Here is a 25,465-nt window from a genome sequence, read left to right on the forward strand (position 1 = left end):
TAAAATGGGTTGTGATTTATAAATATAGAACATCCCATAAATGGTGACCCCGACGTGATAGGATCCCATAACCTTATGAAATATGAACTATGACTCTAAATACAGATTATCTTTCTAACTTGACATCTGTCATGGTATTACCATGTAGCAAAAAAAATAAAAATATCAAAGGATGGAGAAAAAAAATACACCAACTCCGCTTCATATGTGTTTTTTTCTAATTTCACTGTCATTAATGTGAATTTTGTGCATATTTTCTATGCAACTGTTATTTTGACTTATATTGTTCTCGATTATGTACAAATATATGGTGAATAAGATTCCGAGTGGCTGTATTAACTAAAATCAATAACAATCAGTGCCTAACAAAGGTACGCTATGTTTGCTTTTGCGGAGCGCATAACCTGTGTCCTGTGTTTTGTGATAGCGTCCGGTTGGCGTCTGTCATAGTTATCGTGGATACTACAAAATAAACGTGTAGTTCGTAATAATGAAATAAAAGAGAGTGCCATAATGTATTTGTAAGTGATTGATCTTTACACGGCTTTTGTTTCTAGTGACAAAGATGAATTATGAAGCTGAAAGAGCGATGAATCAGAAACGGCTCAGAATGGAGGGTGAGCCAGGCCACGGCGTTGTCCAAGGAAACGGGCTCCCGCTAAATTACCTAGGTAAGTCTGGTAAATGAGATTTTTGCGCGGGAAATATGTAAATAGACCTTAATTACCTTTTGTTATGATTTCTAGATAACGGCCACCAAATACCATACCAGCCGTACGCCGGTGCATATAATACCCACTATCCGCCACCGGATGCATTTGCAGCTTACGGGCCTCCGCCCCCAGGGGGATATGCTCCTCAAAATTTATCATATGCTCCACCAGCCCATCAAAACTATGCACATCATCAAAGTTTTCCCCAACAGCAAGCACAACTTCACATGGCACAGTCGCATATGGGTGAGTTGCATTCTGTTGACAATATTATTGTAGTTATGTTGAAACAGCAATACAACTCTGCTAAGTTTGTAGAGAAGTAGTCTGATAGACAAAGTATTGAAAATTTTGCTTTTGTTGTTTAGAATTATTGTTCATATTTAATCCATCTTATTAGTAACCCAATAACTTAATACCTTATTTGACTCATACATAGTAATAATTGTACAAAGGAATAACTCAATAATAATTATTAGGTATGTTGTTTAAACCCGCAGTGCAAGGCTATGCCCCGGATGTGGGCATCCACAAATCTGCCTGGCCCCCACAGCCACACTTGTTACCTCCCCTTGATGCTCAGAAACCTCTTGATATTAAACAACTGAAACCAGAAATTAAATTGGAGCCATCAGACTCTCAGAAAAGACCACATCCCGAAGCAGAGATGATTGTAAGTATATAAATATTTTCATTGAAACCTAAAGGTCTAAAAAATGACTAAACAAGTTTGCTGTTTTTTTGGTAAACAGCGGGCAAATTCACCTGATGCTAAGTAATAGTAATGTAATATAAAAAATAAGTCATACCTCACTAACAAATATATAAGTGTTTTTAACTTAAAATCAACATAATATCATGGATGCATAAATTAAGATTTTATTAATATCTTAGCCTAACTGCCCAATATTACACAATATATGTATTTTTCAGCAACCGGGTGACTTAGAGCAACCAAAAATAAAAATAAAAACAGATATCTTTAAACCAGACGATATGCGAGTTGACGACAAATCAAGAGGTTGGTACCTTTTAAATAATTTTATATAAAAATAATTAAAAAATATCCACAAAATTTCTGTTGAGGGACTACTTCATATGTAGTGTAGCTACTGCACTGTTTTGTGTTAATGAACATCAACAATTCTGTCCGAAATATAAGTAATTAAAATACCATTAAAACCTCATTTGGAACATAATTTATCTTTAAATATTGTAGAACTTTTTGAATGAATATATTTTCAGAAGCCTCCATGAAGCCCCTGGAAATGTCAAAACCAGATCAACAGGCTAAAGGTAATTATAAGGTTTTTATTTTTTTTGGTATAATATAAATCATGTAAATGTAAGGCTATCTGAACTAGTATTGATTGTTTCCTTAAAAATTATTTCAAATAAACATTATAAAGTAATTTTTTTTAGAAATTTAGTAACTTTATTTTATTTTAGACATTTTCTATGTACTTCAAATGTATTGTTAGTTAGACAAAACTCCACAGTACAGTCGGAGTTTGTAATTAATATATTGGGAATGATGTCCGACAGACCGAATAGTAAATGCAGTTAGGTGTTTATATATCCTGAGTGTTTTATACCTATCCCTTGGGATATACACTATAATAAAAATTCTTTATTTGCCAAAATTTGGAGAATATACAACAGTATATAGATAATATATGATTTCCTTTGGATATTCGCCACGTTATTTATTAGCCTCATATTTGGCAAGTGTCAAAAGCCACTGGCAGATTTGGCTTAGGGTACATTTGTTTATTAAGCACACTAACAATATACAAATGCAAGTAGACGCGCCAAAAATTGATTAAAATGAAATGTAAATAAATACATTTATATATTTAATTTAGTATGTATAAATCATTTTTTTTTAATTTTAGATGATGGCCTTTTAATAATAAGTCCATTTTTTAATTTTAGATGATGGCCTTTTAATAATTATTCCTTTTTTAATTTTAGATGATGGCCTTTTAATAATAAGTCCATTTTTTAATTTTAGATGATGGCCTTTTAATAATAATTCCTTTTTTAATTTTAGATGATGATGGCCTTTTAATAATAAGTTTTTTTTTTAATTTTAGATGATGGCCTTTAATAATAAGTCCTTTTTTTAAATTTTAGATGATGGCCTTTTAATAATAATTCCTTTTTTAATTTTAGATGATGGTCTACCACGAGTAGAATGTGAAAAGCCACCAGGTACATATATTTTGTATTAAGTAGATGGAGTTGATTTGAGAGATGAGAATTTGTTAAAATTTAATTTAATATAAATTGGCATTCAAGTACTGACGTCTCTTTTCATCACAGTCTCTACAGTACTTTAATTATTTTTTTTTATTAAAGTTTACCACAACATATATAATGCTTTATCAACAAAATATATGACAATTTTGAACACTAAATGTTAATAAAAATTTCAAATTACGTAAATTATTAAATTATGTATTATAAAAATATTAAAAAAAACAGTGTTTTTTCATGAATATCAAATATTGGTTAGTGTTATAGCGATTAAGTATTTTCCATTTCTCAATTATCTTCAATTGAGTGAGAGATGTTTTATTTTTGAAAATTATTTACTTTTCGATTTTAGAAGTTGGTGTCATATCGGGCGAAGTGAGACCTCTTGATCCTGGAACTCCCATCAAGAAGTTGTAAGTACTCTGTAACTTGTAAACATCAGTACGTATTCAATAAGTACTATTTTGTCTCTGCCAACTTTTGTTTTGTGTTGGCCTAGTGGCTTCAGTGTGCGACTGTCATGAGGTCGTAGGTTCGATCCCCGGCTGTGCACCAATGGACTTTCTTTCTATATGCGCATTTAACATTTGCTCGAAGGGTGAAGGAAAACATCGTGAGGAAACCGACATGTCTTGGATCCAAAAAGTCAAGTGTGTCAGGCACTGGAGGCTGATCACCTACTTGCCTGTTAGATTTAAAAATTACTCTAATGAAAACGAAAGAGTTAATTATATATTTTTTTTTATTTTAGGGAAGAAGAAAGAAAACCATTCAGTAGTCCAGAATTATCCCGGGGGGGTGCTACTCCTGGAAAAATCACACCTGGATTAGAGGTATAATTCAATTCTCTTGATGATTACAAGGCTGTAGATTTAGAAAAAAATAGAAGTATGTCTTAGTGTATTATATAGGTTTTTTATTTAAATAGAATCCTTACACTATATAATTTAAAAAAATTCAAAATATGTTAAGGGCAATAATCGAAGATGCTGGACCAATGCAAGAAAGTTTTTAACTTATTTTAAAGATGAAAAACTTGCAAGGAAAAACATAGAAACTATTTTTCCAGGAAAAGCTTACTATCTAATGTAGTATAGCAAAATGAACGAATTTTTAAAAACGTTTAATGACGTCACAATCTGAGAATAGACAATAGATGTTTTTTTTCCAATGATTGGTAAATCTAAATTTTATATACATAGCTTTACAAGGTTGTAGCAGGGTGGCTGAGAACTCTAACATACGAGGAACTGGGAACTGACGGGCCGAATTGTGTACTTGACAGCGTGCACACTCGCTCACACACAACACACACATGCACACATACACACACATGCACACATGCACACATACACACATGCACACATACACACACATACACGCATTCATAGATTAAGTTAATTTAGATCTAGTTAAAGTTTGTTTAGTTAAGGGAAGTAGCGAGCCAACCCCAACACAAGTGTCTCTTGACTACTTACGGGGGTTGTCTCATACTCATTTATTGATTTAAAAATTTATTATTATTATTATTATAGCCGAAGAAACGAGGTCGTCCTAAAGGCTCGACGAACAAACCGAAGCCCCCCGGGACGCCAACCAAAGGATCCCCCGGGGCTGCGACAGCGCTCCCCGCTGTTAGGCCTCCAGGCATCCCCGGGGCGAGGACGCCCGCGCCCGTGGGGAGGCCTAGGGCCGTGCCCTACCAGTACAATGTCAGGCCGTTTAGGAAGGATTTCTCGGGGATACAGTTCAGAAGGTAGATCATTATTTTTAGATATCCTAAAACAAAGAAGAAAATATGACGTCACAAATTTTCCTTCAAGAACAGAGCGTACCAATGCTTAAAAGGCCGGCAACGCATTCGCGAGCCCCCTGGCATTGAGAGTGCCCATGGGCGGCGGTAACACTTAACATCAGGTGAGCCTCCTGCCCGTTTACTCCTTGTTCTATAAAAAAAAAATGTGCAAAGTAGAGTTCTGTATGGTGGCGGTAGTAATGTTATATGAAACACTTTATTTTTAAGATCTTGAAACTTTAAAACTTTTAGCCTATAACTAACATAATAAAATAAATAATGGGCGGGGTTAACTCTAGGTTAACAAAAAAACTAATTTTACTTATTGAAGGGTTCTTAAATCTCTCTAAACGTCAAATTGTCTATGGTTGGTTTAGCTTATCTTCCATACAACGATTCACTCTACATAGCATTACACCTACTATCGACAACGACAACAATTGAATAAAAAAGTACTTTTTAAGTTGCTAAAATAACTAAATCTTCGCAAAGATCGATGTTTTTACTTATTTTCTATCCTAGCCCGTAATAAACTTGACTGTTGCCGTTTCAATCCATTTTTGACCATCTGAGATAGACATCGTAATCCAAATATTTATAAAAATGTGCTAAAAACTAATCGACGGATTGTAATAGCCTTCTGTCCATACAAACTATTGATTGGTCGGATCGGTCTTATGTGGATAGACATTTGTATGAAAATGACAGTTCAACTGTGCCAATATCTTAAGATTTTTACTAACACCTGTTTATTAAAATTATAAAGCTATTTGATATGTTTTAAACAAAGATATGTATATTTTAATAGTATTTGTACAGTTTATTTATTTATTTATTTGGTACTCCTACAGCTAACATAAATTATATATAATTACAAACAAATACACTGAGAATAAAGCCAAAGATGGAATACATGATACATTTAACAATAAAAAGATTTATAAAAGGGAACAAACAAACAAAAATTATTTAATACATTTGACTGATTGTGATTTAATTTATTTAACTAAGCTTAAATTAGTTGTGTTGTGTGATGGTGTTAAAGTGTGGGTATGTACGTGATGGTGTGTATGTGGGGTGTGTTCATGATGTGTACGTTTAAACGAAATCTCTATAACGCCATAAAAGAAAGCCATAGAGTATACACTGTATTTAATCACCTCGGAAGTTATAGATCAGTATTTACACCATAAGTATGACAAAAAATTGTAACTTATTTTTATGACTTTGTGATAATTTCTTATTGAGTGCACAGTGTCGTAATTGAATTTGGTAATTTGAAGTTGTGTTGATTTTTTTATGCATATTTTTATATGGCTGGTATTAAAATTGATTGATAAATGTACAACTTTCTTGCAAATAAATTCAATTTATTTTATTATATATATATATATTTACTAGCGGACCCGATAGGCGTTGTCCTGTCTACACGTCTTTAAATTGAAAATTTCAAACTTTTTTTTAATAAGCTAAAACATTCTGGACCATTTTGATGAAAATTATTATTTAAATGTTATGACAATATCTAACGATCCAGCACATGGTGTACAATAACACAATGATAACAAAACTTTTTTTTTTAATTTGATCGCAGCGCTAATTTTCGGGACAGACTAAAATTAAAATTCGAAAATTATTTAAAATTTGACACTGCGATGGTAGCGCCGTCCGTCGGATCCAATGTAAAACATTCCAAAATCAACAACAACTAATAAATTGAAAATTAATTAAAAAAACATTGTCCAGCAGACAAAATTGTGAATCTAAACCATTCCCAGATCCCTTTGAACACACACAAAAAATTTCGTCAAAATCGGTCCAGGTTCCAAAAAAGTTCAGTGACATACACACTCACAGAAGAATTATATATATAAATTTATATTATATGTAAAAGCAATCGTGGGGATAAGGCTGATATGTAATTTCCAGGCGATGGAGTGACGATTGCCTGGATTCCTCCCACATACCAAACGAGGTGTATTTCGGCGACGTACCAGTGCCTCTGTCGGTCCTGTACAATTACTATGACGCGAATGCCGAAAGGGAGAGACTGGCCAGCCAGGCGGCCCACATCGCAGCCCAAAAGGCTGCCGCTGCCAAGTTGGCTGCTGCCAAGTTACGTGGGGTCGTCAGTGGTGAGGTGAGTCAATAATAAACAGGGTTACATCAAGTACATGTCATTATCAACATTAATTTATTTATTTCACACACACACTCACATACACAATCCCTTACAAACTTCCTTATTGCTATGGAATGGAAGCCTGGTTATCCATATTACAGGTTCTTACCTAGTTTGGAAACCAGTCTCCCAATACTGTCACTATATTATGAATTACTATTGTTAATGTTTAAGGGAGAAAAAAAAAATATTATTATTTATTCACAATGCGTTGCAAAGAAACACAAATAACACAATACATAAAAATTACAAGAGATGCAACGGGCTGCCTTATCGATCGATCGATATATGATTGGAATCTCGGAATTGGCTTCAACGATTTTCATGAAATTTAGTTTCGGGGTTTCAGGGGCGATAAATCGATCTAGCTAGGAATCATTTCTAGAAAATGCCATTTTATTCGTGTTTTATCAACTTAATCATAGAATTGCTCGTTTAAAGATGTCAGTCAAATAAAAACTTAAATTTGAATATAATTATCTTTATTCGATTATTATATTCATACTTCATCAATTTATTAGTATGTTTCGTACTTTTATATAATTTTCAAAAAAAAAAAAATAACCGAACAAAGCTGGTCATCCATGTACTATTTGTGTTTATCATCATCAATATTTAACATTAGTTTACGCTTCCTGGATCATCGGGTACTTTAAATAATAGAAGATTTTTAATCCAACTTTGTATTAACCACTCGCGTATAACAATAGACTTTGAGTGAAATAATAGTATGTTAATTATGCAATTTAACAGTATAGATTTACTTTTACTTTATTTAGAAGAGATTACTTTGCTCTCGGGGTGTAACTCCATTGATTTAGTTAAAGTAACACGCGTCGTTGACTTTTTGGGTCTAACACATGTCGGTTTCCTCACGATGTTTTCCTTCACCGTTCGAGCAAATGTTAAATCCGCACATAGACAGAAAGTCCATTGGTGCACAGTCGGGGATCGAACCTACGACCTCAGGTAGGAGAGTCACTAGGCCAACAATTAAACTAAACGCATAAATTGAGGTTTTTTTTACAGTTTGTTTTTCACGAATCCAGTATCAGTATAGTATTTTCCTGTTATTTCCATATTTGATATGTATTTTGCACTTCTTGCCTGCCTTATGTAATTTAATACATGTTTTTTTGTTCACTCACACTGGTTGCCTGGAAAAGAAAACGCCGCCAGTTGCACTCATTTTCATTTAATTATGTTCAATTTTTATATAGTAATGTAACGAAGTGTTAATAAAAAAAAATTACAATGTTTAAACGATTTCTAGGTGACGACAGTGGATTCATCATCTGATGATGAGTCGTCAGGGTCATCGGGAAGTGGCTCCGAGGAAAGTGATGAGGTAATTATATTTCATACCAACTATAAATTCAAAATTCAAACAAACTCAATAGAATATATGTATCCGCTGATAATTTAGCTAAAAATGTTATTTGTAATGTTAAAGGGAATCTAAATTAAATATTGTTAAGAATTAGTGTATTTTGAAGATAATAATTTATATAATATTAAAAGGCCGGCAACGCACTCGAGAGCCCTGTGGCCCGTTTGCCCCCTGTTCTATAAAAAACAATAGTAATAATAATTTGATTCAATATCAGATTTAATGATTTGATTAGCTCATTGAGAGTTAGTTTAGGTTTCTTTTCATTTCATCTTTAAATTTCACTTCATATCAATAAAAAAATCTAAGACATGGGCTGTTTGGGCATAGTTTCCTTTGCCTACCCAGAATGGGTTAAGAATACAAAAAAAACTCTGCTTATATTATTTTACGGGTGGCGCCATTTTCCAAAAATGTTCTTGCGAGTTTGTTGCTCAAAATAAGTGATTTCGACGATATTTTATTTGAATTAATACCACCCGAACTCATTATAATTGCACAAAATGCTTCGGAGAATATTTTACCGGATAAGTAAAAAGTCGCTACATATCTACGTGCGACGAATTTATTGCGTGGAGAAAAAAAGCTAATAGTTTTATTAAATTGCTTAATTTATTCGCAATTGTATTAAAAGTAGTCGTTCAGTACACGCGCGGAACCGTCATTGCAACTTGTTCCGACTGTCAACATTTATCGGAACTCTTTGCAATTGGCTTTCCGCACTTGTATTGAAATATAAAAAAAAAAACAAAAATTTCCTTTATTAAGTTCCTGGTCTTAAATATACATTTTAGTACATCCCTTTTAAGTTCTATGACATACTAAGTAGTACTTACACTTAATATAACTTAATGTAACTTAATAAACAATCCAATATATAATATATTTCAAAAAACCCAAAATCTAAACAAAAGTTTACACTAATATACTATTTTTCTTAGTTTTGATGTCAGGAACTAAAGCATGAGTCTGGTAGGCAAGAATATTAAATAAATAAGCCGCACATATAAATGGCTTCACGATAATCATCTCGAGTAATCATAAAAAAATTCTCGACTATGTCGCTGTAATATACTATTTGCTGATGACACTACACTTATAATAAAAGGCAAAAACGACCAAGATTTAAAAAACAACTTAATTAAATCTCTAGACGACGCCATCAACTGGATGAATTCAAATAACCTACAAATAAACATGACCAAAACTAACATAATTCATTTTCAGACATATAACTCTAAAACACTAATAGACGTACAATATAAACACAATAAACTGGACATAATGAACGAGTGTGTATTTTTAGGTATAACGATAGATAAATTTTGTAATTGGAAATCACATATTGAAAAATTACAGAACAAAATAGACCGTTTTGTTTTTGTGTTAAAACGACTAAGGGAAACTGTTAACCATGCTGCGGTATTAGCTGCTTATCATGCATATATTGCATCTATAATTAGATATGGAATTATAATTTGGGGAAATTCAGTCGAAGTGAATAGGGTATTTAAGGCCCAAAAAAAATGTATTAGAGCAATTTGTGGAGCAAATTGCATCGATAGTTGCGTGCCTCTATTTAAGAGACTCAAAGTGTTATCTCTTCCATGTATTTATATATTAGAAATGTCCCTGTTCGTACACAGAAATATACATATTTTTAAATCGAATGTAGTAAGTAGTAGACATGGGGAGAAATTGGCTGTGCCAAAAATAAATTTAGAATTATTTCGGAAAAACGCCTTCTGTATGGCAATTAAAATTTACAATAGATTACCGAAAGAACTTAAAGATCTTCCGACAAGAATCTTTAAAAAGCGACTTAGTGCATTACTTTTAGAAAAAACGTACTACTCAATAAACGATTATTTGTGTGAGACATGGTAATTTATATAAATTTAATTATGTATGATAATTGACTTAATTGATATGAATCTGACTAATAATGTAAAATCTAAACTAAGATAAATTTGCGCGCCACTGTGTGTGGCAGAATATGCGAACGACTGACAATTGTACCACCTTGACATTTTATACCATATTCGTGCAATAAATAAATTATTATTATTATTATTATTAAATAAAAATAATAATACGACCGATTTTTTTGGAAAATCCGTTTCAAGTTTTTGATTGATTCTATTCCGGCTTATTTTGATTAAAATACAAAAGTAGTCATGATTATCATATATCTATATAATATGATTATATCTCTACAGATTTGTTATTTGATAATGTCACTATAATTGAAAATAATTAGTATGAATAACGATAGATTAATATCTTAACTTGCGCTTTAGTATAAAAAGTTGTGTAATACCTATAACTGTTATTTGACAGTTTAGGTTAAATTTTAGATAAGTTTAAATTACTTATACTTTAAACCTGATCGTTATGTTAAATTGTTTTTGGACTATGCAGGAATATGCTGGAATATGCAGAATAACATATTAGACATAATTAAATACATTTCTAATCAAATATGAATCATTTGTTCAGTAAGACGAATTGCGCAATGTTTGAACAGTATTGAATATAATTAATTTAATCATAATTAATCTATGTTTAACACACTTCACTAATTAGTGATTTTATCGGTAAAATTGGGGCAGGGGTGTGAGAGAGACGCAAATGTTTATCGTATTGTTGTCTTGTTTCTTTTTCTCAGTGCTAAACCCAGATTTAATTTTTTGCAAATAAAGTTCAGTTTACTTATAATTTCAGTTAGGCCCTTGTAATAAGAGAGCGAAATGTTTTTGAAGTTAAACTTCTTTAGGCGCATGAGGTTTAAAATTACTTCGAAATGTCACGAAGATTTGCAGCGTTTTTGTCGAAGAAAAGGGAAAGAGCGATTGAGAGAGAGTGAGAAAGGGAGATCGAGGAAAAATACCTGCTCTTGGTTGATGTATTCGTTTAGTAACATATGAGAACTTTAGATGGAAATTCTGTCGCATAACGTCTTGTGCAGTAAACGCAAATTATATATTTATTTTATTATCATAAGCATGTATACAGTGTTAATATAGATATACAAATGCATGGAGTGATCATATACCGGTACATGATCATGTGGGTCTAACCATAGTAATAATTAGCTTACAAAAAAATATCACTTCTATATTTTTAAATAAACTATCTACTACACATGAACCGTAAATAATTAGGATCAACCCCTAAAGCGCGGGCCTGGCCGACCGAAGGGGTCCCGGAATTCAACGCCCAAGGCCCCCGGTACCCCAGCAGTGCCTGGCACCCCAGGCTCTGGTCGCCGCGGGAGGCCCCCGGTGCCCCCGGAGTTGAGGCAGCCGGGCATCACGGATATGAAGAAGTTCTGCAAGGCTGCGGGCATTCGATTCGACTATAAGAAGCTGGTTGAAGGCGAGTATTCTTTAGTTATTCAGAATTTTTATTTAACATAAATAAATCATATACTCCATCTGTGGCTATGTTCTCGGTGTATTTGTTTGCTATTTATATGTATTTTGTGTTAGCTGTAGGAGTACAAAATAAATAAATAACTGTTCACTAGTTTTTTTTTTAATTTTAGGTATAGATGCAAGTTTTGAGTTTCTTTTTGTGAATTAATTATGCACTTCTTGTACTCTACCCTCTGTAGGTGTTTATTTAATTGTTCCATAATAGGGTTGCCTGGAAGAAATGGCCTGTTAGCTATAAGGCCGCCCGTTGCCTAATAACTTGTAACCTACTTTTGTTTTTTTTTTATTTATAATTATGTTTATATAGTTATTGTTGTCGGCCTTTTATAATATTAACGCAGTCGCGCGCTTTCTGGCATTGAGAGTGTTTATGGTTGGTATCTCTTAACATCAGATGACCCGTTTCCACATGATTCTATAAAAAATATGTTATTAGGTGATTTTTTATATGAATAAGTTTTCTATTGCATTAGTATTAAGTTACTGTAGTAATAGGAATAAATAATGTTACAAATCAGACACAATTGCACAGCATCTTTACAACTTATATTTTAACATCGATGCAGCGTCAATCTATAAATTCCATTTAATAGTTTGACGATTTTACGAATTACCTGAAATAATTTATAATTTATTATAAAGTACGAGTGGCAACCCTTAATGCGCTCCAAGGCGTTTTATACGTTTACTTTTTCCTACCCTCCATTATTTATGATATTTTAGAGTACCGTTTTAGTAGATTTCTTAAATTTTCGTTTAAAGGCTGAAGTTTAATTGTGATTGCTCAGGTTGCACAAAGAACAAGGAGCGGGTGGCGAAAATGCAGGAATTACTGGAAGCTGCCGGTCTGGAGGGAAAGCCCACGCTGGAGAAGTGTAGGGCGATAAAACAAGCGAAAATGGACAAGAAGGAACAAGAGAAGCAGGCCAAGAAGGATGCGAAAGCCAAGAAGTCGGAAGAGGATGGTTGGTTTATTTCTAGAACTAAAATTATTTTGAAATATAGCTTTCCAGTACAGTATCAAATTCAATAAACATTTATTCATGTAGGTAACATAATGTACACTTATAAACGTCAAAAAGGAATATATAAATGCTTCTTATTTTACATTTACTGCCAGTTCTTAAATCAAGGGCGTAGAACGGAAGAGAAGAACTGGCAATTAACTCTTCGCCACTCTTTTTAATCGCCAAGTTTTTTTTTGCTTTAAATAACGTTTGATAGGAGCTGCAACCATTACACTATGTTCCATATAACATCTTAGTAATAAATAATAATAGAAATTAAAAACAAAGATTTGTCTCAGATTGCCAAAGAGTGCAATACACGATCTCCTCCCAATTCTTTTATGTGTCTCTCTTCTTCGGCACTATTTTTCAATCTTTCTTCTCTATCTTATCTATCTTCAAAATAAAATAATAATAATTTTGTTTATAGCCATCTTACGAAAAACTAAAATCAGTGAGCTCAAAGCAAAAAATAAATACAATTTTTTTTATAAGTCTTTATCTTGAAATCAGTCAGCTAGACTATGAGCAGATGTGTTCAGAGCTAAATTTCCATAGAGACTGCTCCTCTCTATCAAGACTTAGGATTTGTTGACAAATCCTTAAATAAATACAATTTTTTTTTGGATTTGTCGACAAATCCTAAAATAAATACAATTTTTTTTGGATTTGTCGACAAATCCTAAAATAAATACATTTTTTTTTGGATTTGTTGACAAATCCTAAAATAAATACAATTTTTTTTTGGATTTGTCGACAAATCCTAAAATAAATACATTTTTTTTTTAGGCACGGAGGCAGTGGCCAGACGAATGACACGCGGCGCGACGGGCGTGAAGCCTCGTCAGCGTATCGTCATATCTTCGGATGAGGAAGACGGAACCCCAGCGGCGAGAAGGACGGTCTCCAAGCTGCGGTCCAGCGTCAATGACGAGTCTGACTCGCAGTGAGTGTTGACCATAAATAACAGATTTTCATTTTTTTTTTGTGTTCTAAGAATCGAGTGAAATTATTATTATTTTTTTTTAAATTGGTAAGCTTCTTCTGGAAAGACTTTAACACGATGCGGTAACCGTGCGTTGCGGCGCCGCAAATATTTCCAGCTATAGGGTGCCATAAGGGGCGTTGCGGTGCGATGCTAAGCGGCGGCGCAATGTGTGGTGTGATATGGTATAGTAATTTGTATAGGATGACTTTGCGGCAGGGTTCCGGCGCCGCACCGCACCGCACATTTACCGCATCGTGTGGTCGCGCTCTTATATATAACTAGCTGACCCGGCAAACGTTGTTTTGCCATGTTTTTTTGGCAAAAAATTAAAGTTTATAATTAACAAATAAAACATAAGGGACGATCTACCACCCTTAGGTGGTAGGGGGATGAAAAATAGGTGGTGTGTAGATTCTCAGACCTACCCAATACGCACACAAAATTTCATGAGAATCGGTCGAGCCGTTTCGGAGGAGTTCGATTACGTACCCCGTGACATAAGAATTTTATATATTAGATAACACTCAGTTAAAATAACAATTTAAATAAGTTTAACTGTAAAATCGCTCCCTTTACAGGTAATCCACAATGCCAGTGGCAGGACAGACAATATCGGTACAGTGAGTGGTGGGACCTTCTAGAAAGTGCTTCGACAAAGGTTCGGGTTCAAGCGTGGTGGCTCTGATTTCTGCGGGCCTAGAAATCTATAACTAATCGGTGTTCCGATGAAACCAATGCTGAAAATGAATTTATTAATTAATAATGTACTGTTAAAGGAATCGGTTCACAGAATACATATAGCCATCGACTATAGAATGTCAATCAAACTGACAGCTGTCAACTGTCAAAACTTTCTGTATGAAGTTTAACAAGACAGCGCTCAAGACGATTGTTATTTGAGATACTTAGTTTGTTATAGACGAACAAACAAACAGACATAATGATCTAAAAGCCAGTCGGAACCCAATATTTAGGCCCAGAGCATTGGCCTAGTGGCTTCAACGTTCTCTCTCTCTCTTCAACTTCTGTTATCTTTGAGGTCGTAGTATCGATCTCCGGCTGTGCACTAATGGATTAAAATTAATGCATTTATTATTCACGTCAGGCACAGAACATATGATCATGAAACGATTATAAACTGATTTTTTATGCCTAGAATTAAATAAATATAATTTGTATTACATAAACCTTTATAACTAAACGAATTGAGGTTTTTATTAAGTAATGTCTATAAATAGTCCATTAATTATTAGATTTATGGTTTAGGAAAATTTCCATTCGGAACTTAAGTACTTGATTGTTGTACGCATGAAGTATTAACATGATGGTGTGCGACAGAGATAACGCTATACGATTCCGAGATTAGCCGATTGTCTCTTTCTAATGGTAGATGTGGTTTTGGTTTCACGGAACACCTAGTTTGGAACAAGTCACTTCAGCTTTCTTGGATCAAATTGGTCCCAAAATTTCCTACTAATTTTAGGTCAAAATTAAAAAAAAAAATAAGCGTGTGTTACAGGGGTGATGACGTTTGGTTCAATTGTGTTACAATGTATACTTAAGGCTTGCACTGTGATTTTTGTTACCGTAAATTATTTATTGAATTGCGACAAAATCAAAACCCAACCTTGACTTGTATTTCAGAAACTAGTCAATATTTGAGCTTCAAAATTTTGCACCAAACGTTTATCATCTCTGATGGTAGGTGAGGGATAATAATGTCTGCAATTATTATATTTTATACATATTTATTTGGTTTTTATATGTATTTTTAAGGTGAAGAAAATCATCACATCACAAATAAAAAACGCAAATAAAACTAATTATATTGGTTTTAATTTTTGTTTACAGAGTTTTTAATTTGTTCCCTAAACTTAATTTAAAAAATAATAACTATAACATATATCCTATAGAAAATATATACATATATGTTTTTATTAAGTTTTTCTTCACCTTTTTCTAGCCTAGCTTCGCTTTTGTTAGAGTTTTTTAAAAATGTGGGTAGATTACATAGCGTAAAACTCGAAGTACCCTCAATACATAAGATAATAATTTTGAACTTGCAATAATTTCAGAATATTATTAATTGTGGAAATCATTTTAAGCTACACAGTTGAAATGATTTCCGCAATTTCCTTAGGATTTAGTAAAATTTGTCACCTCGTTTTTGGGGTACTTCCGTTTCAGCAGGCTTACCACTTATAACGCTGTTCAACCACCAACACAGTTTCGAGTTGGTGATTGAATATGGGTATTAAAGAATAGGCCTGCTGTGCCTGTGCGCTTGACTTCAAAGTAGACAATACTTGGAGAGCATAATATAGCGGATAATTTATTTTATATTGGCTAAAGTAGGAATGTGAACCCTCGCTCATTAGGTAGATGGCTTGGCACCCAGAAATGTTCGTCTGTGCCTAAACAATAATTATTGTATGTGTGTGTCTTTTATTTACTAGCAGAATATTTAAGTGAGCATAGATGTCGATTTAGTGGATTGCGTTATACCATTTAAATGTCACGTGTTCGTTTGAAAAAAAATTGCTAAAATGGCGTCATGCTGATGATGTTCTCACTAAATCTGTATCTATGAATTTATAGAATTTTTATACATGTAGCGTTTAAAAGATAACTATTAAAATAACACCAAGTCGTTGGACATTAGTGACTAATAGTTGATGTATATAATATTATAGTGTGCGAGTCCTATTAATTTTGTACAGGTTATGAATTTTTATTTGGATATCGGCTTTGTAAATAGGTGCTGTGATGACAAAATTAGACCGAGGTTCAGAAACGTACGTACGCGTACGTGTACGCGTATACGTGAACGTGCGTATACGTGTATACGTTCATGCGTACGTACTATTGTGACTACAAATTGAGTTTTCTAAACCTTGCTATTACATTTAAGGTAAAATAAATCAAGAATTATAATAATTTTATCGATTATATTATTTTATTAATTGACTAGCATTTATATAGGTTTCCTAAAGAGCATATTATTTCACGATTTTTATATGTGAATCTCAATCATATTTAGTTAATGAATTATATCAAATTTGCGCTTTTTGCTTTTAACGTAAATCATTTGTTGCAAAAGGATTTTTTTCCTTGTCATCTTTGTTTTATTACTAGCTAGCAACTTTCTAAGTCTGTATTAATTTACAGATTGCGCAGTAATTTTTAATTCGCAAAATTTAACACAGCTATAGTTCATTGTAATAAGTACATTAATATACATGCACGTTCGATTTAACTATTACGTATTGAGGCAGATTCGATTTAATTTTAATAAAATTTAAAAAAAAAAATATTTTTTCTAAATTTAATATGGACGAGCCGAAGCGCACACGAAGCGACAAACTAATTAAGTGCATACCGATATCAAATTGTAAATAAAATTTGTAGGTTGATGTAAGTGAGTTAGGTTAAGATAGATGTTTTAGTACGGTCGTTAGTTTCGAAGCATTTTATAGGCCGTAGAGGTATATTTAGTCAAGTATATATTTTAAAAATATAATATTTTAGTGAATAAGAAAAGACGCTATACACTGAAGGTTTGTGTGTTATTTCTTTACCTTACCCTGATACATAGTGACCAGCGTGTCACGTACTTATGTACGATTTTAACATCGCGACTCCAAGCAAAAACACTGCGTTGAAGTCATAACCTGAAACGTGCTAATGTTGTTGTTCTGGTCCCTAAAGATATATACATATATATGTATATCTCGTCCTTAGCGACTGAGGCCTTCAGACCAGTCCCTGGTAAAACTGAATCTTCCCGTTACATCGGAGCTACACAACAATAAAAAAGTTTTGAAAGAGCTTATTAATACTTAACGGTGATTTATAGATGTGTTTAAGATAATCACAAAAAAGTGGCGTATGAAGAATCATATGTTAATACCATTTTAGGGAATTTATTTTTTAGGCGTGCCTACAAGACATGTTAAACACTACTTTTGTATCATTTTTGTGTTCATATTATTTTCCTCTTGTCTAACACCCCGTTGTCTAAGGAGTCAAGGCACAGCGCTTTCCTGAACTGTACGCTGCAGCCCTAATTAAAACAGCTGTGTTTGGTAGCGTGCTTAATACGGCAATCAAATGACATGACAGTCAGACATTTTCAAGTATTATCAACGGAAATTTCTGGCGGAAAAACGAAAAAAATTCCACTTCAAAATAAAAGTGGAAATTCTAAGCCACATATACACTTAAAGCTTTGATATAATGTAATACCGAAATGGTATGAAATCAATCAAACTTTAGATAATTTACTTCGTAGAAATCAATATAGAATCTTTAAATAAATATAACTATTCCAATCTTTATTTTTGTTCTGATTCATTTGTGTTCACAAAAATAATAATTGCCTACGTTTTGAATAATGTTATATTTAATGTGTTAATATTGATTTGCAAAACAAGTTTGTATGAAAATGGTCACAAAGTGACAAAAAGTGAACCAATGTCTTTCTCATAAAAAGGTGTTATGTCTTGCCCGTCGTAAATTAATTTTGTCCAAGCAGTAAGCACCCGGTAAAAAGACAAAAGAACTTCATAATTAGCTATGTCAAATGTCTAAATATTACAAACAATTAAGTTGTTTGTTATGTCAAAACTTTTTTTATTAACCTGTTTAGTTTGAATTTCACATTGATTAAACAAATATTTTTTTCTATGCTGTCACATTTCATTTCCAATGTAGTATAATTATAAAACCTTCTTGAAGTGTGTGATTGGTTTTAGAGTATCTAAACAGCTATCGTTTCAATACATTATCAGACAAGGTATGCATCTAAATCGATGAGACGATATATTCCTTAGCGACAAAGATAATTTTATCTGAAATCAGTACTTACCATTAAATGTCTCATATCCCAATAATGGGGCGTGACACTATTGCATTACCGATACAAATATTATTCTGACTACGATTCTGGATGTTTTTATATATTCTACAATTCATTTTTTATTTTCTGTAAACTATATGTTTAATACAGGTACAGATAAACTGTTTATCGACTGCTGCAGACCGATTACGCAAAACTTAATAATAAAATAAGTAGTAGGCATTATAGCGGAAAACGAAACAGGATGAGTCAATTCGTAGCTAGATGCTACTCATATATTATCCTTTCACAATAAATGAACTTCTAAAAATATTTTTTTTCAATTCAACTCGTAGTTCAAAAAAGTAGTTGTAATTAGGGCGTTCAACCATAAATAACCTCCGTCAGATTTAATATATTAGTATAATATGATTCTTGTATGTATGTAACTATAGGTACCAATTTTGTAGAAATGTTGAATCCAATAATGAATTAGCTTCACTCAATAAAATTGCTCGGAAAATTTATTCTCGATACTTCTACTATGTCTGAAAATTATTGGCAGTTAGATAACGAGCCTGAATCACTAGAAAAAAAAGAATGTTAATTGGGAAAACCTTACAAATATCGGGAAATCCAGTTAATAATATTCGAGTGAACAAATGTTTTATAAGTTATTTTATCTATCCTATCGTAGAAATAAGAAAATGGAAATACCTAGAGATAACATTAATTAGTTATGTTTTTGAAAATTGCGTTCGTTTATTTTTCAATTTTACACTTGTAAAATCCATACTCAATTTAGTTAATTTAAATATAAAAGTAAAAAAGAAATATGGTAAGTGTAATATTCTTGCGCCCTGCAAGGAGCGCGCGGTGTATTAAATCAATTGATTTACGGCTTGGCGCTTGCCGCTACTGCACTCACTATATTGATCGTATTTCAGCATTGAGTCCAATAAATTGTTCGATACTTCAATAAAGTGAAGTTAGCAAAGAAACAAACATTGCTGCTAAAATCCACCTATCATGTTCCTTAACATAGACACACCTCCGATGGGTTTGAAATTGGAACACTGCGTGCGCATGCCAGAACGACGGTCTCTTCGAAGTCCATATCGGCAAACCATGTTAATTATAATCCTTAAATGACGCTTCGATTTCAAAAAAGTTTTTTTATTGTCACCCTTCGTGAGCGGACTCCACTATAAACATGACGTGACAGTGACAAAATCTTTAATGTAACGGTGACTTAAAGTAACCCGTGCGCGCTTAGCCTAACGTGGTATCGAGCGCTACTAGTTATACGTCACTGTTTTCAACTTTTCAAATTCAGTTGTCAGTTGTCAGCCAAGCCGGGCGGACGTGTGTGAATTCTAGTGATCAGTGCGCGGAGCTTTTAAACATGGCTCTGCTACGTAGGCTGGCAGTGAACGCTCCACGCGGAATTCGAGTGCTTTCTACATCATCCCAAGGCAAAGACGACCTAGATCTAACATTCAGCAGCCCGAAAGACGCGTTCAAAAGTAAAAAGACCAGTGAACTGATCCGGGCATATTTCGTCTACCAAATATGCTCCATCAATTGGATCGTCGAAAACAACGACATGGTAAGTAAATCCATAAACAGCTGATCTCTTATGTAACTTGGTAACAATGTGCCGGCATCTTTTACGTTCGTAACGCGGCTAAAATTAACTGAGACATGGTCCTTGAATTTGATTCGCCGGTACCGAGTGATGGCGAGTGAAGTTTTGTATTTTCATGTGGGTTTTCGTACTTGAACACGTTTCGCATTCCGGTTTTGCGGTATTGATAGGGTTATTATTCTCGGGCTGGGCTCAAAGGAGTATGGGCAGCCTGTTACGTCACAGTCGTAAGTAGTGTAGCGGTAAATTAAACAATTTAAAGTTGAAGGAAGTGGCAGAATTGGCAATTGCGTACCTATAAGTTCCTGTGGAATTCGACGGGGGAATAAAATAGGCGCACGTTTCGGGGTTTTCTTGAATGAAAAATGGATTTCTGTTGTAAATGTGCATGGCGCATGCGTGCTGGTCCGCTGGCTAGACGGGAATCTAGACCGAACCAGCCGAGTTCCTTTGCGGTCTGCAGGTTACGTCTAGACGTAACGACTTGTTACCTTAACCAGTTTAAATGCTAATTACTTACCGGTGAATCATTTTAGTCATGCTGAAATCTCATTTAGCTCAAATTACAAAAACGACGTCTTTTTTATTTTAGTATAAAATATACAAAAATGATGGTATGAAATCAACATTTTAATTAACTAATTCTTTTTATACGTATACTAAAAAAAATAGTAGTAATTATCACTATAATTTTGTATTCTTATATAACATTTTCATTGTAACGTAACTTATACATATAATGACTAGAAAATATCATTATTATATATTTATTGAAATACAAATTATAAATGATTCATTTACCAGGTTTCACATAAAAACATTTTTCGTAATTATATAACATTCAGCATGAAAAAGACTAAATTATTAAAAATAAAATAAAAATGTATTATATATTAGGCTTTGTATAATTAAATGATATTCGTTAAAATCCTTCTGGCTAGGCATTTCTTTTTGAACAAGTCCCGTTCCATTTAACGAGGCTTTTATCTGAAAGCCGTATAAAGTCTTTCACAGTGAAAATAAGCAGGAAAAGAAAAGTTATATAATTGCGTTTTTCATATTGAGAGTATTTTAAGACTATATTATATTGTTTTACTTGAATATTTTGTTGTACCCAAACGTTATGATAAATATATTAGTAGAATAGTATAAAACGTAGTATGCGTAGCAAGTAAAATTATTAATTATGATACTTATGATGATGCCATCATAATCATCACCTTTTACCATGAATATTAACTAGGTTACGTTTACGTCTGGGTTGTCTATAGAAGAAACATATATTGTTATTGATGGAACTCCTAGCCTCCTTCCATCTTCCCTAGACAGTATGATTTCACATGCGGCCATCAAACAGACAGATGTCTTTTCCTGGACGCCCGGTGCTCTCCGAAAGGTCACTTCTAACTTAAGTGAGATTGAGGTCCAATCGTCTTTCCAGTTCTGTATTAAAAAAATACCGAAAATCACCGATTTGACTATTGATTTTTTTTTTACTATTGATTTTACTCTATTTCCATGAAGTTCTTTCAAAATTTGGGTCGCATAGTTGGAGATCGTAAGGTTTTCAACGCTGGCAAATTGCCATTACTGGTTCCACTAATGTGTAGAAGAGTACATACTTAGTTATTGGAACCATTTTTCTGCTGCCCTGGTCATTCTGAGTTGTATCTTCAGTATGTCTGAATTCGTTCCTTATTCCCAGGCTGGAAAAGCTATGATTGAGTGATTTTTGTCAGATATGCACGGTCTATGGTGTAGGAAAATTATTAATGTTATAAGGACAATACAGCAGTAACAGATAATTTGTGACCACAGTAATGTTATAGAAACAATTGTATAAGGAAAATTATAACTATGTATATTTTCCATGTGCTGAGCATTTAACATACGTTAGAAGGGTGAAGGAAAACACCGGCTTGCCTTAGACCCTAAACGTCGACGGCGTGTGTCACAGGAGGCTGATCACCTACTTGCCTGTTAGATTGATAAATGATCATGAAACAGATACAGAAATCTAAGATCCAGACCATGGTTGTTGGTAGAATATTAACACACAATTTATTCGGTTAAATTTTAATGGAAATCGTTATCTGCAATTGTTTCCTGCAAGGTTGTAATTACCATAATTTATACATTATTGTCAGACGTGCTTTTTCATTAGAGTGACAAAGTTAAAATGGGACAATTTAAACATAATTGATTTGAAGGAGCAGTGTTGGCCTAGTGGCTTCAGCGTGCGACTCTCATACCTGAGGTCGTAGGTTCGATCCCCGGCTGTGCACCAATGGACGTGTGTCAGGCACTGGAGGCTGGTCACCTACTTGCCTATGAGATTTAAAAAAAGTCATGAAATAGATTCAAAAATCTGAGGCCAAGACCTATAGGTTTTAGCGCCACTGATTTTTTTTATAGATTTGAAGATAGAAATAAGATGGGCTCTCTGTGGAAGGAATTTCCAATTATATTTTTGTTCAAACACCAAAAAACCGTAATTTTTCTATCTATTAAATCGTTAATTAATTAAAACCATATTTTCATGACTCTTAAGTTAATGTTTTTTTAATTATTTAAACATATTTTTATTTATTTCATTGTAGGATTTTCGGTTCAGGTATAACCACAATCCATATACATATAACCACAATTATACGACAGATAATCCTTTGTAACCATAGACCGATTAAAATGTCAAACACTGCCCACTTCAAGGCTTTTCTGTCTTATGTCATAACTAGAAAATATAATTCGACATTCCATACAAATTTTTGGTATTTAATATTTTATGACTGCTAATCCTGAGACCATAAATGTCTCTGAAAAGGTACACGCATATCAAGCGTGCTGCATTGAGATAAGTTAATCCGTAGTAAAGTAAAGCCATCACTGCCGAAAACTAGGCCTATATAGTTACGAACCAAGGACATAACAAGGGTTGCCAGATTTTTTCAGCCTTGGGGCAAATGCTTGGGGCAAATGCTTAAATACGCAAAAAATACGAGATTTTAGTTTTTTACCCGGGATAATTAAAAAAGAAAATTATATTAAGACATTTTTCTGGGATATTTTTTTTATTGAACATGGGGCAAACCGGCAGGAGGCTCACCTGATGTTAAGTGATACCGCTGCCCATGGACACTCTCAATACCAGAGGGCTCGCGAGTGCTTTGCCGGCCTTTTATTTGAAAAGAATTGAAAAAATTTTTGGCCTATTATTCTGAGGAACAAAGAATTTTGATTTTTTTTAACATATAAAATTCTACTATAATCGTAATTCGAAACGGTCGCAACTAGCTTTTTATTAAATTATTATTATACATATATACATTTATTTCTCACATCAGTCAACATAATATTAGGAACGTGGATTGGGGTTGAGCTAGATATAGTAGAAACGTTTATTTTGCATCAGCAGGTAATCCACAAATTATTTAATATTAATAAAAAAAAAATTAGAATGATCGAATACGGGACTCAGACAATCCCGCCGGAATCTTAAACTAAGTCTAAAAAAAAATACGGGATGTCTGGGGAAATACGGACGTCTGAAAAACGCTAGACATAACACTAAATTTATTATTATTAATTATTAGTTATTATGTTATTATTAATGGGATTCAGAGTGAGATTCAGGATAGACTTCGCGCTAATAATATGATTTGGTTTTGACAGGAGTATTTAGTGTATGTTTTTTCGGGTCTGAATGTTAAGTTATTATTTATTTATTATTATTTATTTATCTATTTATCACTACATTTTTCTATCTTAACAGTAATTACTAATACGATAGAATTCCAAAATCCCACACCAACTATTCTAGATAAAAACATTAAAAAATTAAACTTATATTCCTAAATCTATCTATCCATAACTAACAATATGACCTATGAATTCCATATAGAATGTCTATGCTAGCGAACATTTTGAGTGAATGAAATTGCTGAAGAAATATTGTCTTAATACATGCACCACACATAGGGATGTACGTTTAAGTGCTATTTCAGACAAATTATTATTAGAACCGTTTTTAGATAAAAATCTTTTATGTAAAGGTTCGTTTCAATTTACGTAATAGTCTAGTCTAAATTCCTTTCAGTAGGATGATTTCTGCGTAGATACGATCATCATACAATCGTCATATATTCACTATCATTTACTTATGATATGGATTTCTTTGAAGTTGCTGTGATTTTTCTTTGAAAGTTATATTTTAATTTTCAATAAAATTAACTATTAACACTTTTAAGTTGCCACAAATCTTTGTTTATTAAAACCTTATTCCACTAAGGAACAGTACCCAAGCGTCCATGACATGAAAGCCTATCCTTTTGGGAAAACAACGTGAACGGATATACATGTATAGGCTCACGCCAACATATACACTCGTAGCGTACTAATAAATTTTTAAAGGGCCGGCAATGCACGTGCGACTCAGTCACTGACAGATGAAGGTCACTTATCAGATGAGCGTCTTGCCCGTTCGCTATTCTGTATAAAAAGCTACAATAAAATTAGGTATATATATACTTTACAAAGTTTAGGAATTAAAGTTTATCGTTGCTTCTAAACAGTTAGATTTATTTAACGCACACTAGACGAAATAATAACTCAAGTCGATAGTTCACTACACAAGTGAGTCATGTTATAACAAAAAAAAAACATATCTTATTATAGTCTGTGCGGAAAGTGAACCGTCTTTTGATTTGAGGTCGCAGCTGTTCCGAATTCGCTTTTTGTTGTTGATTATTACGTCTGTGGTTTGACGGTAATCTTACTTGTAGATATTTAATAGTATACTCGTGTGTATAAATGATGTGTAATACGAATTATGTTATTTATTTATTACATATTTTAGGCAATATACAAAAAATTGTTAAACAAAAAAAAATTGTTTATTTCATTTATAATATTAGTGGGTTATACAAACCCAATTTCTTTTTTTAGGTTGAGGCCTCAGATTTCTGTATCTATTTTACGATCATTTGTAAATCTATTAAAAGTCAAAGTCAAATCATGTATTCCAATTAGACCATATAAAATTGAACTTTTGAACGTTAAATAAAATATATATATATATATATATATATATATATATATATATATAATAAAGTTGATTCTCGTTGCCCCTTCCAAAAGGTAGTTTTGTGAAGAGAAGAATGAGCAAGAAACTACACAGCTACTCTTTTAAAATGTGATTTCCAATATTTGT

General features: G+C 33.1%; 2 protein-coding genes across 4 annotated transcripts in view; both read left to right on the plus strand.

Moving 5' to 3' along the window:
• The first annotated feature begins 176 nt into the window (after window positions 1-176).
• Window positions 177-17,327, plus strand: LOC111001132 (HIRA-interacting protein 3). Of its 3 annotated transcripts, none has more exons than XM_045631042.1 (16): window positions 177-371; window positions 558-671; window positions 747-959; window positions 1,193-1,386; window positions 1,647-1,734; window positions 1,959-2,009; window positions 2,889-2,927; window positions 3,325-3,385; window positions 3,724-3,805; window positions 4,508-4,728; window positions 6,697-6,907; window positions 8,223-8,297; window positions 11,504-11,717; window positions 12,565-12,741; window positions 13,573-13,729; window positions 14,350-17,327. In XM_045631042.1, the coding sequence occupies exons 2-16, from the start codon at window positions 566-568 to the stop codon at window positions 14,351-14,353; spliced, it is 1,893 nt and encodes a 630-aa protein (XP_045486998.1). In that variant the 5' UTR covers window positions 177-371; window positions 558-565; the 3' UTR covers window positions 14,354-17,327. The 3 variants fall into 3 exon arrangements, with proteins under 3 accessions (XP_045486998.1, XP_045487000.1, XP_022126544.2); XM_045631044.1 differs by having other exon boundaries at window positions 11,519-11,717; XM_022270852.2 differs by having other exon boundaries at window positions 1,214-1,386.
• A 2,602-nt stretch (window positions 17,328-19,929) lies between these two features.
• LOC111001140 (proline dehydrogenase 1, mitochondrial) overlaps window positions 19,930-25,465 on the plus strand; it is a 33,300-nt gene continuing 27,764 nt past the window's right edge. The window contains exon 1 of the mRNA XM_022270863.2: window positions 19,930-20,217. Within this exon, the coding sequence (XP_022126555.1) occupies window positions 20,014-20,217 (204 nt within the window). The 5' untranslated portion in view covers window positions 19,930-20,013. The remainder of the gene's footprint in view (window positions 20,218-25,465) is intronic.

This window comes from Pieris rapae, chromosome 14, assembly GCF_905147795.1.
Source record: "Pieris rapae chromosome 14, ilPieRapa1.1, whole genome shotgun sequence".
Taxonomy (NCBI): domain Eukaryota; kingdom Metazoa; phylum Arthropoda; class Insecta; order Lepidoptera; family Pieridae; genus Pieris; species Pieris rapae.